The 20,283-nt window shown below is 39.3% G+C and overlaps 1 protein-coding gene across 2 annotated transcripts in view; it reads left to right on the forward strand.

The window, feature by feature from the left end:
- JAKMIP2 (janus kinase and microtubule interacting protein 2) overlaps positions 1-20,283 on the forward strand; it is a gene marked incomplete at both ends in the record, with an annotated part of 55,286 nt that overhangs the window by 9,880 nt on the left and 25,123 nt on the right. Inside the window, 10 exons of one of the 2 annotated variants that reach the window (XM_079702163.1) lie at positions 2,294-2,791; positions 6,263-6,472; positions 8,306-8,404; positions 9,636-9,782; positions 10,870-11,010; positions 13,074-13,130; positions 14,051-14,170; positions 15,108-15,236; positions 18,104-18,187; positions 18,871-18,933. In XM_079702163.1, the coding sequence (XP_079558289.1) occupies positions 2,294-2,791; positions 6,263-6,472; positions 8,306-8,404; positions 9,636-9,782; positions 10,870-11,010; positions 13,074-13,130; positions 14,051-14,170; positions 15,108-15,236; positions 18,104-18,187; positions 18,871-18,933 (1,548 nt within the window). The remainder of the gene's footprint in view (positions 1-2,293; positions 2,792-6,262; positions 6,473-8,305; positions 8,405-9,635; positions 9,783-10,869; positions 11,011-13,073; positions 13,131-14,050; positions 14,171-15,107; positions 15,237-18,103; positions 18,188-18,870; positions 18,934-20,283) is intronic. The other variant, XM_079702164.1, reaches the window with a different exon arrangement.

The following is a 20,283-nucleotide window of genomic DNA, read 5'->3' on the forward strand; positions in this document are numbered from 1 at the left end:
GAAGTGTTGTGATTTTATTCCCCAACAGAAAGGAGTCCTGGAACATAAATCAGATCATAACAGGACTTTACTAAGAGAATGTCAGCAGCAGTGTGAAGAAAGCTCGGTTCATTAAATGAACCTCCAAGAACTCTGGAGCAATGCTGTCCAAAAGAAATATAATATGCGCCACAAACGCAAGCCACATATATAATTTAAAAATTTCTTATAACCACAATTTTAAAAAGTAAAACTAAACAGAATTAATTTTAATAATATACTTTATTTTACCTAATTTATCCAAAGTATTATAGTTTTAACATGTAATCAAGGTAAAAATTATTAATGAGATATTAATGTTTACCTCATACTAAGTCTTCAAAATCGGGTATGTATTTTACACTTAGGGCAGGGCTCAATTCAGATTTTCAATATTGCAAGTGCTCGGTGTGGCTAGTGGCCACCGCATGGGACAGCACAGCTCTAGAACATATGAACTAAAGGGCATCCGGGAGGGGACCTGAGCCTAGGCTGGAGGCAAGACCCAAGGACAGTCATTTGGGGATGCCTGGCTGCATATTTTGCCAAGTCTCCTTGTGCCCTGAGTTCTTTTAGAATAACCTACATGGGAGTAATTGCTGTGCCTTTAAAATAAAATATTCATAAAATGCCATGTGGACTTAGAAAATCCTGTTTTAGCTAAAGGTAGGTAAACTGTTAAGGTAAGTGAAATCTCAGACACTTTACATTATAATTACAATGGTTTCAATAAGGAATTTGGATCTTAACATTTTTCAGCTGGAAGGGCTCTTAATTATTTTATGAAACGTTCTAATTTTACAAATGGCAGAGACTCAGTATCACTCACCTAGATATTACCCCTGGGGCTGCCCAGTTCTTCCCTATTTCCAGGTTACTGTGTGGGTGTATGTGTGTGCGTGTGTATGTGCAAACGACAGAGACAGAGGAACAAAGGCAGGCAGCAGAGATGAGGAGGGGGAAGGAGAACAGTATAACAAGAGCCTGGTGAGGCTTTTTTAAGCTACAGATGCTGGGGCCCTACCCTGATCTACTGAATCAGAGATGGACTCACAGCCAAATTAAGGTAGTACCTATTGCTAACCTATGAAGAGACCTATATTATCATTAGAAATAGTACAAAACACAGGAGAATTTTTTAAACCCGAATACCTGACAGGTGAAAAGATGAGAAGGAATACTTTATTAAATTCCTTGGAGTGTTGGCTTAGGTGGGAGAGAGAGGGAGATAAAGGTGCAGGGTAGTGAAGGATGCAGACACCCATGTAGCAGAAATAACAACAGCCACTGAACGCCTTTAGCACAGGGCCCTGCACTGCAGGGTTTTGGGCTGGTGTGTGTGTATCTAATAATTTTGGGGGTGGAACCAAGTTGCCATAGTAAGAAAGGTAAGGTTGAGGACATATCAACTGTCTTCATTTCTCACCTCTCCCTTAGCAGCAATTAGGTTCTCTTCCAAGAAAAGGGGCGGAGGAATATTTTATACTATCACTTTAGGCACCAATTTATTAGCCTGATCATAATATTGAACTATGGACCAACCTGGGTGTCCCAGTACACCCACATTTATCAGTTTGGACCTTGTTAGGGATGTGTAGTCTAGAAAGCTCTCCAGGTGATCTGTTTGAACTCCTCACCAGGGTGAAGACTATTATAGTACCGCTTCCTAATTTTAACGTGTACACCAGTCACCTGGGGATTTGTTACACTGCAGGTCTGGGATAGAGCCCCTGCATTTCTTGGTTTTTTTTGTTTTTTGTTTTTTGCGGTACGCGGGCCCCTCACTGTTGTGGCCTCTCCCGTTGCGGAGCACAGGCTCTGGACGCGCAGGCTCAGCGGCCATGGCTCACGGGCCCAGCCGCTCCGCGGCACGTGGGATCTTCCCAGACCGGGGCACGAACCCCTGTCCCCTGCATCGGCAGGCGGACTCTCAACCACTGTGCCACCAAGGAAGCCCAGCCCCTGCATTTCTGACAGGCCCCTGGGTGATGCCTGTGCTGCTTGTCTGCAGACCACACAGAACAGTGAGGCCCCAGAACATCAACTATTTTTCTGAACAAAGTAATGTAAGCACCCTCGGGTATTTCCTCCTTTCCCACTGCATTCCCAGCATTAAAAGGCCTGTGGCTCCCCTCGCTCCTTCCACAGGGGGCTGGAATTTGAAAAGAGACGAGGCATTAAGAGATCATAGGGGTCTGAGCTGCCAATCCTGCCTAGGAGCACACCTGTATGATGAGGCTCACCTCTTTTCATCCTTTCACCTCTCTGCCTTCAGGTATCTAAACTCGAAAGAGAGAAAACTCAAGAAGCCAAGAGGATCCGTGAGCTGGAGCAGCGCAAGCACACGGTCCTGGTGACCGAACTCAAAGCCAAGCTCCACGAGGAGAAGATGAAGGAGCTGCAGGCCGTGCGGGAGAATCTCATCAAGCAGCACGAGCAGGAAATGGCCCGGACAGTGAAGGTGCGGGACGGGGAGATCCAGAGGCTCAAGTCGGCGCTGTGTGCGCTCCGGGACGGCAGCAGCGACAAAGTAAGGACAGCGCTCACCATCGAGGCCCGCGAGGAGGCCCGGAAACTGTTTGATGCAGAGCGCCTTAAGCTCTTACAGGAAATTGCGGACCTGAAAACGGCCAAGAAGCAGGTGGATGAGGCGCTAAGCAATATGATCCAGGCGGATAAAATCAAGGCTGGGGACCTCAGGAGTGAGCATCAGTCCCACCAAGAAGCCATCTCCAAGATCAAGTGGGAGTCGGAGCGGGATATTCGGAGGCTGGTTAGTAACCCAGGGCAGAACCATTCTCTTTCCAGGCTTCAGAGCGCTGTGGGGTTTGCTTTTTCAGGTGTCTTTCATGAGTGGATTATAAACAGTGCCCTCCTTCTGTCTAGTGCTGGGGCCAAGATACAAGATAGGTCAATAGATAAGTAGATGCGCCCAGGCCAAAATAGGCATTGTAAAAGGTAAAAGATTTTGGAGTCACCTTTCTTGTGAAAACTGGATTCTTCCAGCCCCACACGTATGGAGAGTGTGGGTTTAATGACTCCTGTTTTCTTGGATGTCCATGGAAATATTCTGAATTATGAACTCTTCCAAAATCAGCATGTTTTGTAGGCTTTCGATTTATAAAATGTTTGGGGGTTTTTACCAGGGAAAGGGAAGTTTCTTTGGCTTTCAAGGTGTCTGAACATGGCAGCCACTGGGAACATCCTCTGGGATTCACCTGTCTTCTCTCCAGAAACTGTGTCTGAAAGCAAGAAATAGACCTATAAAACCCCTAGTCATTTTACAAATAGATCTTCTTTCCCAGAATAAACAGGGGCCACTCAAAATAGGGGCCATTATAATTTTTAAATTGGATGTCATTCCTAAATAGCTTATTTGCTATTACAAATTTCCAAGACTTCCTTCAACCCCTACTGACTTGAGTCTTTCTTTTTAATATGTATGACCAAAAGCCACATCAGTCTCTCACTATGCTTAAAAGTAAAACAAATAGAATTATTGTGTGAAAGCTATAATGTTGCAGATTGGCCTTCTCTTAGAAGTATTTATATGCATCTATATTCAGAATGTTTAGCATTAGTTATATCTTGGTTATATATTAACTATCACCTGTTCCAGTGTACTTCATGCTTCTCTAAAAATATTTTCTTAGGAAAAACTACACCTTCCTTCTTGTGTGTGCCAGGTCTAAGCATTTATATTCTAAGAATTCCAATTATGTTCCTTGGACGATATCTCTAGGATTTCAATTTTATGTAAAAAATGGTTATCGTAGGACATTTTAGAAAACTAAACATGTGATTTTCTTTGTACTGCAATACAGTGTGACTGTAAAATGTTGCCTTTGCTACACTTCCCAAATTCTTTATCTGCAATTCATACTATCACATTGGTTGACAATAAAGACCAAACACAGTGCAGAAATATTGGTCTCTGCCCTGCCTTTGGTTTTTAAGACAACAATGGCTGATGAAGAAAGAATCAAGACTGTGAACTCTGGAGTCAGCAGGTAGGTAAATGAAAAGGAAGCTTTACATTAAATATTTTTTCTTGTCGATGGTTTTAACGTAAAATCTACAAATATATCTACCTGTTGGTCTGCAATTTTTTCCATGATTTCCTTTCACCAGCACATTGCAGAAGCAGACATGAAATCCTTCTTAATAACAATGTAAAATCTAATCTGTCTGAAGATTGGTTCAAAAATTGGATACAAATAGAAAAACAGGGGAAACTTTTTCATTAATACAGATGCACTTCATTTTTTCCTTCTAATCCTGTTCTTACTGCAACACCCAGTTTTATTTTTGGAACTGAAAAGGAGAGAAATGGGAGCTATTCTGTGTAGAAAATTTTCCCAGGGAATTCTGGTATGTACCCATCTAACTAGAAATTTGGAAGATTTTCAGTATTCTGAAACCAGAGTCCATATTTATAACCAGCATGCAATAGGGACTCCTTGACACTAGGTACTGGATAGTCTACAGAAAACCACTTTGGGAAAATGCTAGAAGGATAACCTTGGCATAAGTATAGCATAGTGCCAAATAGAATGGGCTCTAGGGTCATAAGACTGTATATTAAATCAGGCTTCATCATTTATTAGCCATATGACCATGACCAAGTTCTTAACCCTTTGGGTCCTCAGTTGTCACCCGTGAAATGGTGATAACAGAACCTATATAATAGGATTGTTATAAAATTAGACAAGGTATGTAAGGCTCTGAATGCCTTGAATATAGAAAAAGATCAATAAATTTCAGTTATAATGATGAGGCTGATTATATGGGTGTAATGGGGTGATTTCCCAGCCAGTTCAGTTATCTAGGGTGCATAAGAACCAAGTAGGAGCATACAGATCTGGAGCTACGGTAAACTGGAAATAAACCATAGATGACAGATCTAACAAAGGAATGTGCTACTTAGATAAGAGTAACACTGGACTCAAGTCTCCTGCAAAGAGATAAAATAAAGACAATGCTTTTACTTCCAAATTAACAGGACAGTGTTTGATTACTTGCCAAGTTATCAGATGATGTCACAGCACCATGCCCTCCCAAAAATGATCTAAAATTTTATCCTGTGACTTGGAGGCAGTAGCTCACAGAGAGTTACATGTGGGAAGATGTGATTGTATAATACAGTTTCTATTCCAAATATATATAAATATGTATTTTGGTCTTAGGAACACAGCAAAGAAAGATTTATACCAAGTGATTTGTTATATATAAGGAGACATTTTTATAAAGAGGAGGACAGTATAATATTGTTTGTATTAAATGTGTCTATTCTATTTCTATTTTTAAGATTCTCATGGAGTATAATGAAATGAGAAGAAAGGTTTTACCTAATGGCTATGCTTTCTTCAGAGATTGTTTACAGATATTAACTTCACTAGCCCTCACCCAGGGATGGCAAAAAGTTTTCAGTCCAGTGGAACTCTGATCAACTGGTATCAAATGCTTTTGGCCTTTAGTTGAGAAATACTTCTGAGGCCATGCCCAGGCTTAACAAAAATGAGTGTTGGGATCAGTAAATATATCCCACAGATATAGGTGGGAAAATAGTGACTAATATTACCAGGTATTTTCTATTCCAGTTCTTGTCCCAGCCATGGTTTTCTGACTGTAATAGTAAAATGGTTGCTAAGAACTGGCTGCTCTGAAAAATGGATAGGAATGGAAAGAGCCATACAACATGAACCATGGAAGGACAAATTCACCACTTGAATGCAAACATATTGGCCTTAGGAAATGATGAGGCTACTGGAAATACTGTAGCTTCTTCAGTTACTAATGACCTGTTCATAGTTGTTACTGCTATTTAAACTGAACTCAAAAGTTATTCCCCCAAACAGGAGGTAACATCACACATTGTCCTGGGAAACATTGTAGTAGAATATTTAGCATCTGTCTTTATTAACACTAATGACCTGTTTTAAAGTTAACTTTTGCTTTCCATATCCAACCAAACCAGGCTGTTTCAAACAATATATTGAATCACAGCACCTACATAGTATATACTAGAGAGAAAAAATTACCCTCCTTGACACCTAATTAGTCTAGGATGGCCGTTCATTACATATTCTTGCCTTGTCTGATTCCTGAATTCAGTATACTTGTCATATTCATGATTTTTTTCCCTGTATCAATCAGCAGAACAAAAGTTAAGCTCATACCATTGCAAAAATGCATTTCTTTGCAGCATTGTTAAATAAAATGTCATGGGTGTCATTTAATTCAGATGGATGAAATCAAAGCCAAGGACAGGATCATCTTTTCCCTGGAAAAGGAACTGGAGACCCAAACAGGCTATGTACAGAAACTTCAACTGCAGAAGGAGGCTTTGGATGAACAGCTCTTTCTGGTCAAGGAGGCTGAATGTAACATGAGCAGTCCGAAACGAGAAATTCCTGGAAGGGCAGGAGATGGCTCTGAGCACTGCAGCAGTCCTGTAAGTCTATTCAAGTTGAAGTTAAAAACTCAGGAGTCATCTTTTATTTAGCGCCTAAGTTTTACTTTTCACTTAAGCTCTTTTCCTGTTTACTACAGAGCAATCAATTCCACCTCCTACTATAAAAGAAGCAAGTATCTTGGGAGCAAGGTTTTCTAAACTCATAGACAACAAAGTGGTCTGTACTGCATTAGCTGATCACAAGAGAATTACATATATTTTTAAATCCTTCATAGAATTTTTCTAGCTGTGATACCTGTCCAAACATCAGCATATTATAAGAATCATAAATTAGATGAAAATACTTTGCCTCTTGCCAAGACTGGTCATTTTCCCTTGTACGAACGATTGAATTGAAAATTGGTAAAAATGGTTATCATGTACAGGGGTCAAAATGTATAACTGTGTAAAAGACTAAACCATTTATAATCATCATCTGAGAGCTTCAAGTCTGATTGAGTTTGACACTTACTTTCCTGGATTTTCCTTATTTTATATGAGAAATTATTTTCAGAAGTTTAGTGATAGAAATCTGCTTGTATATAGTTTACTTTCATATCTTATACCTTGCGAATTATTTAGCACTAAAAAAGATGACAATGTATTTTTTAGGAACAGAGGTATGTTCCAAAGTAGTACTTAGAACTGACCAATAAATAATTTATGAATATATGTGTACATATATACATATATCCCAGTAGGTGGCGGAAAGAATACTGAATTAGGATTCAGCAGATGTAAGTTTTAGTTCTATCACTGACACTTACCTGCAGTGTAGTAAAATTGTCAAGAGAATGGGCTCCAGAGTCATACCCTTTAGTTTAAATCCTGGATCTGCCATTTGCTGTGTGACCTTAGGCAGATCCTTTGACTGCTCAGAGTTTCCTCATCTGTAAAATAGAGGCAATAGTGGTATTCCATAGAGCTGGTCTAAGGTTTAGAAGAAAAGATATGTAAAATATAGAACATAGTGTCTGGCACACAGCATCCAATACATATTAGTATAGACCTTGAACAACTTATGACCTTCCTGAATCTTACCGGTTCTGCTGAATCCTCTAGGATATTGTGAATCAAGGAACAGAGTGTGTGTGAAACTGCTTTGTCAACAGTACAGCACTATCAAAATGTAAGATGATAATGGAATTGCAAGTATATAGGTCCTATGGACTCTAGAGCACAGAATTAGTCTATGACTGCTGTGTGTAAAGTGATTCCATGACTATTATGCCAGTGGGGAAGCCAGCTGATCTGGGCAGAATCTACCAGCGAAGTCTATCCTATAATCTGCTGTCTTCTATACATGAAGGTAATGCACCAGCCTTCTGAGTCTGACCTTTTTCTCCGGGGTATGCAGGAATTTGCAGATCCCATCCCTATATCCTGCTCTATCCTCTCTTTGGCTAAGAGTAATAGCAGGACATCTGTCTAGGCTGTGGGAAGCAATGTGCAGCCATGACACAAGGGATGAACCTCATGTAACCATGAACCTCATGTAATCACAGCGTGACCTTGGTCTCACAGCTCACAGATCTCATAAACTGATCCAACCATCTACCACTTCCTTTGCCAGGAGCCAGGGCTCCAGGGAGTATCTGCCACATGGAATTCATTTACAATTTCAAACAGGCTTGATCTTAAACCCAAGCAGTGAATATTGGGGATTGGAATAGGGTAAATATTTACTCTTCTCTGAATAAGAGAACATTTTACTCTCAACTCATGAGCCAAATGAAAGGAACCAAGCCTATTACTTTTATGAGCAGTATTCTAAAATTTTGTGAAAAGTATTATTGAAGAAATAATACTTTTAATTTTAATTTTCATGTGTAGGATTTGCGAAGAAATCAAAAGAGAATAGCTGAGTTGAACGCCACTATAAGAAAATTAGAAGACAGGAATACCTTGCTTGGAGATGAACGAAATGAATTGGTGAGTTCTCAGCAAAATTTTTTTATTATTTTTTAAACATTTTGTTATAGTAGTATATACGATGTTATAGAATTATAGCACAATAAAGAAAAGCGCACAAATAATAAAGGTATGGCTCAGTAAATATGCCCAATGTGAAACACCCATATAACCACTACCCAGATGAATAAGTGGAGGATTACCAGCATCTCAGAACTTCCCCTTTGTGTGACCCCTTTCAATCACCATCCTTCTAAAGTTAACCACTATACTGAATTCTCTCACTATAGATGTCTATCACAATTTTTAAAATGTGTTGTAGGGAATTCCCTGGTGGTCCAGTGGTTAGGACTTTGACTACTGGGGCCTGGGTTCAATCTCTGGTTGGGGAACTAAGATTCCCGCAAGCCGTGCGGCCTAACCAACAACAACAACAAAATGTGTTGTAAATGGAATCGTATGATAATTACTCCTTTGTGTCTGGCTTTTTTGCTCAGCATTACATTGGTGAGAGTCATCCACTGTGTTGCATGTAGAATTCATTCATTTTCACTTTCTATCATATTCAATTATATGCGATATAATTATATATTTATTGTAAAAGTATAAACAATATATGATATGTATATACAATTATATGATAAATATATATATATTCATCTATTGTTAATGGACATTAATGTTGTTTCATAACAATTTATAGCTGTTAATTGTGCTGCTACATGTCCTGGTGAGAAAATATGTTCATGTCTGGGGGGAATATACTAAGGAACAGAATTACTGGATCGTAGAGTATGCATGCAGTCAGCTTCAGCAGTTGCTACCAGTTTTCCACAGTTGTCTTAACAGCTACATTTCCCCCAACAATGTATGAGAGTTGTAGTTTCTCCATGTCTTTGTCAACATGCAAAGATAATTGGTCATTTTAGTCATTTTGGTGGGTGTGAGGTATATTCTTATTGTAGGATTTTCATTTTTATTTTCCTTCTCACTAATGAGGTGGAGTAACTTTTCAAATATCTATTGGCCTTTTGGGTATCCTGTGTGATTTACCCTTTGTCTTTTGCCCATTTCCTCTTGTGCGTTCATTTTCTTATTAGTATTAGGGATTTTTTACATCATTTTTGGATGTTTGTGTTTAAAATATCATGCTCTGTGCCTTACATTTTACATTCTTTTTGGTGGCTCTTGGTATAGTGAAGTTATTTTCAGCCTCTAAACACAAGGGACACATTGTCTTATGTCTTCCCAGTTAAAACGCGTGCGGGAAACCGAAAAACAATGTAAACCTCTTCTGGAAAGGAACAAGTGCCTCGCCAAGAGAAACGATGAACTGATGGTGTCTTTGCAGCGCATGGAAGAAAAGCTAAAAGCCGTTACCAAGGAAAATTCAGAAATGGTGTGTACCACAGACTCTGCAAAACTGCAGCTTCCTTCTTTTTATTACTCTGTTAACCTGACTTCCTGGTCTTTCCCAGTTTATTTTTAAAATACAATGCTATTTGTGAAAGCTTAGATTTTTCCCTTATGTAAGCAAGGAACACATAAGGAAGAAATCAAGAGAAGGTTGCTGGCTCTGAATTTTGTGGGGTTTCTAAATTTTGCAGAACAATGAGAGCACTTCCAGGAATCTGTACACTCTCCAAATGCTCCAAAATAGAGAAGCAGAGTTTCAGCCTAGCTCCTCAGCCACAGAAACCTCCTTCCAGGATAAACAAGGTCCTACTGTACAGCACAGGGAACTATATTCAATATCCTGTGATATTCCAGAATGGAGAAGAATATGAAAAAGAATATATATATATGTATAACTGAGTCACTTTGCTATATAGCAGAAATTAACATTGTAAATCAACAAAACGTCAATAAAACTTTTTTAAAAATTAATAAAATTAGGGGACTTCCCTGGTGGCACAGTGGTTGAGAGTCCACCTGCCAATGCAGGGGACACGGGTCCGTGCCCCGGTCCGGGAAGATCCCACATGCCACGGAGTGGCTGGGCCCGTGAGCCATGGCCGCTGAGCCTGCACGTCCGGAGCCTGTGCTCCGCTACAGGAGAGGCCACAACAGTGAGAGGCACGCGTACCGCAAAAAAAAAAAAAAATTAATAAAATTAAAAAAATTGAAACCTCCTTCCAAGAATTTCACTAACGTGCACTTTGTGGAACCGTACAGTGGGTACCCCACATCTCCTAAGATCTTGCATAGTAACTGAGAATAGATGCCATCATTTGAATTATATAAAGAGGTGACGTGCTAACGTACTCCTTCACAGACTTCACGTCCAGCTGTAGAGATCTTCAGACATTCCCAATGATTTCCACCTATTACAGCAGACAAAATGTACTTGAGGGTGTTGGTGTGTGTGGGGGCCATTTTCACATTTAGCTGTAGCCTCATAAAGTTTCTACAGATATTTTATGTTAACCACTAAAGTTTGGGATTTTCAAAGTCTCCACCTGCACTTTCTTTTTTTTTCAACCCAGAGAGAAAAAATTACATCTCATCCACCCTTGAAGAAATTAAAATCTCTGAATGACCTCGATCAAGCTAATGAAGAACAAGAGACAGAGTTTCTAAAACTTCAGGTTATTGAACAACAGAACATTATTGATGAGCTCACAAGGGTAGGTCTTGATTAATCTATAAACTCTAAGCTGTTTCGAAGGACAAGTAGCCAAGAAATCAACATACACTAGAAGCACTTAATAATTTTGGTAACACAATTAATAGCTGCAAAGCACATTAAAATAATTCCCAAATGCATTATAATGTGAGTAGGTGGATTGTGTGATGTATCTTATAATTGCTTTCCAGTATCAAGATTCTGAGGCTCAGAGATTAAATATTTTGCCTACAATAACAGGACCATAGGTCTCTTGTTTCCCAACACCTGATTCAGTGTCTGGCACATAGTGGTAGTTTAATAAATATTTGTTGAATGAACAACAATATCATAATGACATAACAGCTGAAATTCCAGTCCAGATGTTCTGACTGTGACTTAAGTACCTGCTGAAGTAGGTAAAGCAGTTGTTACTCCCATCTGCATCTGGCTGAGGCCTGTGTTACCTACAACTTTGGGCTGAGACCTGTATATGTGTTTGGGTTTTCCTCTTTGCCTCTGTCTTTATTCTGTGAATGACATCTGTGATCACTCTTCACTTCAGGACCAAGCCAAGGCTTACAGAGGTGAACTAGTGATGGGGGAGTTTCAAGCAGTAGTCTCCAAAGTAGGGTGAGCAAGATGATTTACTGCCATTGAGGGAAGAAAAGATTATAAATTCTGCTTTATAATTATTTATGGTTCACCCTTTTAAAATTTTCCATGTTGAGTGTATGTTATAATGCATATGCTACATTTGGAGGGTCATCTAAGTATAAATTTTAAAAGTTTTGGATATATTAAGGTTGCATGATCAAATTACTTTTACTTATAAAGGTGAAAGACGAAAAAGTTAACACCACTGGCTTAACCAGATTATTTCTTAAACATGTGCTTCAATGCTCTATGCCCCTCACTTCACTTCTACATCCTTAACTCATAAATCTCACAGATTCACTAGTTCAGGAATTTGCTTGGCTTTGAGTATCCTGAGTTTAAGCTAAAAGTTTCTTACAGAATTTTGAGGCATGTCTACCAGACTTTCAGGAAGACATAAGTGTCACTTATTCCATCCACTTATTTTAAAAATATTTATTTATTTATTTATTTATTTGGCTGCGTCGAGTCTTAGTTGCGGCACACGGGATTGTCGTTGCAGCGTGTGGACTTCTCTCTAGTTGTGGTGCACGGGCTCCAGAGCACACAAGCTCAGTAGTTGTGGCTCGTGGGCTCTGTAGTTGTGGCACACGAGATTGCCCTGCAGCATGTGGGATCTTAGCTCCCAGACCAGGGATCGAATCCGTGTCCCCTGCATTGGAAGGCGGATTCTTAACCATTGGACCACCAGGGAAGTCCCTCCATCCACTTTTGAATTTGTACAGTAAGTATATGGAGTATTCAGCAGGTGGACACCAAAGTCCCAGGATATCCCCTTTCACAAAAAGAATGAATTAAGAAATTGATCGTTATTTCTAGATATTCTTTGAATTTCCCAGAACATTCTAATGAGGACCACCCCCCGTCCAAAAACAGAAAACACTAGATGCTTCCAACCAAGCAGATACCCTGTTCCCATTTTCAGAGGCTACAGGTGAGAACAAGGATCCAAGGATCCAAGCATAGTCAAAAAAGTCTATGCTTTTCAAGTGATTAAGTGAAAAGAATGTTTTATTCTTTAAAATAAAATAATATTTTTTTCAACACCTAAATTTAAAATAATTTGGGATCTGAGAAAATTGAAGAATTGTGCTTTGGGAGAACCTGAATGACTATTTTGTTCTTGATTTCAAGTATAACACACTTGAAATCCAATTAGCAACACAGTGTGCACAGTGTACTTCCTGACTGTGAGGCTCTCAGATCCACATAATCAGGAAAGGTTGTAGAATATTCTTCCTTTGAAAATACTTAAGTATCAAACCCAAAGTTGCCAAAATTTACAAAACATAATCTTATTTTAAATAGAAATATGTAATGCCTCAGGGGAAAAACAACTCTGTCTTTGGGGAAAAAACAAAAAACAAAACCCTACGGGGGAGATATGTACCAACTCAAGATCTGAAAAGTCGTTAATCTATTTTCCAGGACCGGGAAAAGCTCATTCGTAGGAGGAAGCATAGAAGAAGTTCCAAGCCAATTAAGGTAATGAGAAAACTAGGTTATCAGGCTTTTGCCACACACAGAGCCAGAGAAGTGAGGCTTGCCAAGGAATCTTCCTGCAAAGATGTGATAAATCAGATGTTCCTGAATTGCAGCAAACCCTGGGGTTTATCTGCCAGAAGAAAACCTCTTCTCTTGACAGTTCTCAGAAGTCCAAAAATGATTGCGTTGTGGATCTTAACCTGAAAGGGTTTGCTTTAATATGAGTTCCTCTTAGTGAAGAAGCCACTAGGTTTGACATAGAAAGGGTTATCTGACAAGCTGGAGAGTCACACTCCAAGAACATGCAAGAGATACTTATGATCTGATGTCTCCCCTGAATAATATTAGCATCTGGTACCCATCCTATAATTGATTAATATATTTTCATTATTCACTTGGGCAATATTATTGATAATGATACTCTCAATCCATGAATATCTGTATAGCCTCTTATAATCCACAAAGTTTTGTTATTTAATTTGTCAATGTGTTTGATTTTTGCTTTTAACAATTGCATCATTTGATTTGGATGTGGAATTAGATGATATGAGTTGATAATCCCCTTCCCATAGATGCCTGGACTTTCAGAATTCCTTGATTATATTTTAAATACTGGACAGAGTAAATGACATAAAATCATCACGGTATAAAATGTAACATAAAAGAGGATACAGTGTTTTTATGAAGAGCCCAAATATTAATGAATCTTCCTCCGAAATATCAGAAGTGAAATAACATAGGACAAACATTTATTGGAATTATTGTGTTCATGCCTAATATGTTTATTTCATCAAAGAAGCATTAAAGGATCTATGTCTTCTCTGTTCATTTGCATGTTTGCCAGTTGACAGTGCTTTAATAATATGTTGACTTTCCCCACTGTTAGTTTTATTGGTAAATATGTACTGTCCCTCCACTAGAGGCCTGTTTTGGACCCATTTATTGGCTACGATGAGGACTCCATGGATTCAGAAACATCATCCATGGCCTCATTTAGAACAGACCGAACGCCAGCTACTCCTGATGATGACTTGGATGAAGTAAGCTTTTTCACTTCTCTCATCTTTTGTGATATTGTCACCACATCTTTCCTTGAAGGGGGAGAAAAACCATTTCACTTTTTATCTGCTTTGTGAACAGCACATAATCTCATAATAGTGACCAATTTTGAGATTGTGCTTGACTTTGTTACCTCTTAGAAATAGCTTCACCTATGTTATGTAGCCCTTGTAGAAACTTCTCTGAAGTTCAGCTCTGTAACTTGAAGACTTCTTTCAAAATAAAATTATTCTCTCAGATTCTTCATCCAGAGGAGGCGTGAACCAAAGAAGAAGCTTAGAGGAACAGCTTTTAAATAAGTCTAAGACAGTGCTTAGCCAAGTTTCTTTGTCGGCCACCTTCATCTGAACTATCTAGGGGGTTCAATTACCATGAAAGTTCCTGGACCACACAACTCCTGACTCCTGCAGGATCTTGAGGGTGGAACCCCCAAATCTGCATTTTTTACTTGGTGATTGTATTATGCTCTGAAGTTTAGGACCTAACGCAGTAAAACTATGTTTTTATAATTTATCTGGAGAAGAAGTTGTTAGATATGAATGTATTGAAAGGAACTGAAACTAAAACTCTGATTATCATCTCCTCAAATATGGATCCAAAATCTGGGTGTACATTTTTCTCATTTGGATCCAAAATTGTCTGTAATCCAAGCCCAAATGGGTAATAATCAGAAAGGTATAAATAAGCAAATGCTTCTCTTATTAATGAGTACTTAAATATTTCTGAAATGCGCATCTAGAAAGTGTCATAGTATTTGTGCCCGTACACATACTTTAAAATTAAGAGTAAAATCACATAGAATCCAATATCATACAAACCTTTATTTCTCTTTAAAAAATGGACAAATGCTAATATCTCACATTGAACACAGGACCTGAACATAACATAACTATTTTTCTACTTTTTTTTAACCTCAAGAGTCTAGCAGCTGAAGAATCTGAGCTACGATTCCGACAATTAACAAAAGAGTACCAGGCTCTCCAAAGAGCTTATGCCCTCTTGCAGGAGCAGACTGGAGGCATCATTGATGCTGAAAGAGAAGCCAAGGTTAGTGTACATCTGGGAGAGTGCCCTGAATAGGCTTGCGACAGTCACAGCATAAAAGTATTGCAGACATAAAAGTACCAATAGGGTAGCTTTCTCCCTTCTCTCCACTGCAGTTTTGAACTGCTTTATCTTTTATGTCAACAAACCTTGGATCTAGAGACATTAGAACCAGCTTAGATTGATGCTTTTGTTCCTTTAAAGATAGTTGAGTACATAGTTCTTATTTTTGCTATTTGAAAACTTATATTTTCAAAGCTAAACAATGTTGAATTTTGGTAATCCATGTTTTTTAGTTTCTTGCTTAAATAAAAAAAAACTTTTATCTTTCAAAAGCAATGGTTAGCCAGTTCTTTTTCTGAGTTAATAAGTGCACAGCATTACATTGACAGCTTACTGAGAATTGTCACTAACAATATCTCACTTAACCCTTGTGCCAGCCCCCTAAGGTGGGTATTTTATAAAAGAGGAATTTGAGGCTCAGAGAGGTTAATTGAATTGCCCCAGATCACACAGCTAATAAATGCAAAACTGGGATTCCAAGTCATATCATACTGGGTCAGTTGTTTTTTCCATTATGTTACAACTGCCTCTCATAAGTCTGTTCTTTAAAAAAACCACATACAGTACTAATACTTGACATTATTGAGTCGTTGCTGTGTTTCAGGCATTGTACTGAGTACTTTATATGCATTATCTCATGTAATCCTAAAACAGCTCTATGAGTTAGATGCTATTATTAACTCCTTTTTACAGGAGAGGAAATAGTAGCCCAGTAAAAGTTAAATGTAGCTTAGTTAGGTTAAAACCAGGGTATGTAGCTTAGATGAAAGCTAGGATATGAACCTTGTCCTTCTGAGTTCAATCATAACCACCATGCCATAACTTCCTCATAGGTTAGTTTACTTGGGGCAAGAAAGAGTGTGACCATCCAGTGATTTTATCCTACTTCCTAATTAGAAGGTCTACAATGTACTGAGGAGTGTTGTAGGAACTACTGTTAGTTGGTTAGTGGGAAAGGATAGATATTATAGCTATATTTTTAAATGGTAGCATACATACATACATGCACATACACATACATAAGAGAGTAAATATTAAAGAAAACTCACCGTGATTTGGAATAGACAGGTAAGCAATCATTAGGAAGGGATGTGTGTGTGTGTGCTTTCATGTCTGTGCCCTAATACTGTAAGAGTTGTGGATTCCTATATCAATTTTTACTACCCGTTCTTACCAGCGTAGGATTGGTCAATTGAAATAACAGTATATGCCTTGTTTTTTGTAGAGGTGATGACATAGAACCCAGTTCTCTTTCTCTAGTCTCACTCTCCCATCAAAATACAGGTTTAGCATTGTTTATGGCCATTAAAGTAAGACAACTTACTATTCTGAGCAAAATAGTCTAAAACAAATCAAGATGTTGGGAAAAGAGTAGTAGAGTAAATTCAAAGAAAGTAGAGATGCAAAAATAGTTAGTATAGGGGCTTCCCTGGTGGCGCAGAGGTTGAGAGTCTGCCTGCCGATGCAGGGGACGTGGGTTCGTGCCCCGGTCCGGGAGGATCCCGCATGCCACGGAGCGGCCCCATGGCCGCTGAGCCTGCGCGTCCGGAGCCTGTGCTCCGCAGCGGGAGAGGCCACAACAGTGAGAGGCCCACATACCGCCAAAAAAAAAGTTAGTATAGATGAAAGAGTATCAGTGAAAACAGAAGACCTAATCACTTCAAGACAAGGGAAAAAAAATAGTTATACTCAACACCCATTCAAAGTTAAAATAATTCTTTTTTTTTTTTTTTTTTTAATTTTCGGCTGTGTTGGGTCTTCATTGTGGTTCACGGGCTTCTCATTGTGGTGGCTTCTAGTTGCAGAGCATGAGCTCTAGGCACACGGGCTTCAGTAGTTGTGACACACAGGCTTAGTTGCTCCGAGGCATGTGGGATCTTCCCGGACCAGGGATCGAACTCGTGTCACCTGCATTGGCAGGCGGATTCTTAACCACTGTGCCAACAAAGTTAAATTAAATCTTAGCAAATGAAGCTTGGAATTTTTTAACCTGATAAAGGTAAATATAACATTTAACAGTCCGAAGAAATATTCTCCTCACAGTGAATAATAAGAAAAGAATACTTACCATCACTGATTTTGTTCAAATTTGTTGAACCTATCCAGATCATAAGACAAGGAAAAAAATATGTGTATGACCAGAAAACAAAAAAAGTTATTTTTCACAAAAAGTAGGATCATATTAAGAGAGAATACAAGTGAATCTAAAAAATTACTAGACTAAATGAAATAAGGTTGTTCCATACAAATCAGTGTCCCAAACTGCTGATGTGCGCACATGTGCGTGCACACACACACAAAACACATGATAGATACATATATACATACCTACATACATAGATTTGCATTTAGATTTAAATATAGGGCACAAAGTTGGCTTTGAAAGAATGGAAGGATTTTGGGGAGGCAATATGGGAGAAGGCTTTCCAGAAGGGGAAGTCGTTCAAATAAAGAGAGAAGCGGAGAGGTACAAGACATATTTAGGGAACAAGGAGATCACCAGCAGGTAAGGGATGGACCCTGCATTGATAGTGGTGGGAAAAGATTGGAAATATAAGAGAAGTTCTCAAATCCCAAGCTAAACGGTTTGAATTTTAACCTGATGATAAAGGGAGCCACTGAAATTTGTACACAGAGAATTTACATTGTAAAAATAGATTGAAAATATTCTTTGGTGATAGAAAATTCTTTTTTTTTTTTTTTTTTTTCTTTTCTCAATTGTTGAGTTCTAATCAAGGAACATGAGGGGAAGAAAAATGTTGAGTTGCCATTTTACTTACTGAGTTCTGGAATTTTGATTTCACTAGGCTCAAGAGCAGCTCCAGGCAGAGGTGCTAAGGTATAAAGCCAAAATTGAAGATCTGGAAGCGACTCTGGCTCAGAAAGGGCAGGTAGGCGTTTGGTTGCTCCCACTTCTGCAGATGCAGACAATTCAATCTGACCTTCCTCTAGATCACCCTGTGCATGGGCCCATCCAGGACACGGCTTGGCTCTCCACAGTGACCTTTCTCAAACTGTGTCAGAATGTTCAACTCTCTGTTTCTGTCCCTGGTGTTTTGTTGGCCAGAGTGTGAACCCAGCTACAACAGTGAATAAGGCTGGGCAAGAGAGAGAATGCCAGAGGAAGAGGAGCCCTGTACACATAGCCTAGAGTGGTCATGAGCTGCTAAGACCAAGACCCACCCCTCAAGCTGCATTCTTTGCCTCTATGCTACATTTATGGTTCTGCATTTTAATGTTTTCCATCCATATGTATCTAGCCTGTGTGCATTCTGACCCTTTTCACTTTTTGCCTGTGTGGTCACTTCTGAGTCCCCAGAAGGCTGGTCCTGGATTATTCAGACTTGAAAAGATAGGGATAGTGAGTGACAATAAAAAGGGGGTTAAATTTTCCCGGCAACTTTGGCCCCAATGTCTTGGAATAAGGAGCAGGCCGGGGTGGGTATCATTTACAAGTCGTTGGCAGGCAAACGATCCAGGTGGAGAGAAGACGGCCCTGGCAAAGTGGTTTGACGACACATGCTCTTTCATGCCACTCTGAAATGCTGACTGCGCGATATTCTTTGTCAAACAGGATTCACACTGGGTAGAAGATAAACAACTTTTCATTAAGAGAAACCAGGAGCTTTTAGAAAAGGTATGTGGGGCGCAACACCCTAGTGGGGTAGAGGAGAGAATGATGAGAGATCCAGGAGCAGCAGGGGGTCCTCTCAGGAGTGGCACAGGGGCTAGGGGACAGGGAGGCTTTTCTGGCGCTGTGCTCCCCTCTGCTGGGTGCCCAACTGCATCTCTGTCACTGCCATCACCATCAGTTGAGTGGCACGTGGTGTGCATGGCTCTGCGCTGGGCGTTGTGCCGACTTGAAAGGATGTGATCCCTGAAACCTATTGATTTGTTACCCATATATATATACTGTATATGTACTGTACGTATATATATACACACCCACACATGCACACATCCTATGTGGTTGACCATCTACAAGAACACCCTGTGAATAGGACTTGTTATTTCGTGCAAGGACATGCTGCAACCTAGCATAGACTGTGTTCTTACTGTTAATTTTTTGCTAATGTTGGCTGCTTGTTTGTTTATTTTTTATGAAAGAACATTTCAAAAGATGCATCCAGAGCACAAAAGAGCATTTCCAGGAGGTTGGAACAAATCAAGATGCAAAGGCATGGCTTTGGCCCAATAGATAGAATTAATTTGGGTTAGCTGAACATAGACTTTTGATTAGGGGCAGTGAAATACAACAGAGATCATTTTAAGTTCAAACGTGGCTTTTCCTTTGGTATTTCCCTTTGATGATGTGAAACAATTACAAAATAATCTCATATTATTCTTGACAGAAAGAGAATTTGAAAGCCCATTTGAAAAAGGGAAATAATTCTGTAGGGTGATGTAGAGTTATATAGAAATTATTTTAGGATTTTTTCCGCCGATATTCACTAGCCTTGACAAGTAATAAAAGTTAACCGCAACACCCTGGTAAGCATGAAAAGGTAAAGAAGATGCTTGTCCTCCCCTCCCTCTGGTCCTGTCTCACTTTCTACATGATGAGAGACAGAGCTGATGTATAGAAGGGGGGTGGGTATTCCAGGATTGAGGACTGGTACTCTCAGAAAGGTTACGGGTCCCTGTAAAGAAACTTTATGGACATTAGCCCTGGTCTATGAATTGTAGCCACCTGTGAACCACTAATATGATGGCTAGTGCTAACCACTAGATCCAGGAATCTCCCCAAATATCCCATCTCTGATGTCAAGCCAAGATTCTAGGAAATAGTCAACTTCTAAAAACTTTCAAAAGTTTACTAGACCACAAAAATCTAGTGGAAAAAACTTGAGTTGGCTACATAAATTAATGTTACATAGTATCTCACTTTCCCCCATCTTTATTTTTCTAGAATTTTTCTATATCAGGAGGCCATGAGAAAAAGAAGATTTTAGTAGTCTCCGAGATGCCCAGTAATAAGTGTAATTAT

This window comes from Hyperoodon ampullatus, assembly GCF_949752795.1.
Source record: "Hyperoodon ampullatus genome assembly, chromosome: 4".
Classification (NCBI taxonomy): domain Eukaryota; kingdom Metazoa; phylum Chordata; class Mammalia; order Artiodactyla; family Ziphiidae; genus Hyperoodon; species Hyperoodon ampullatus.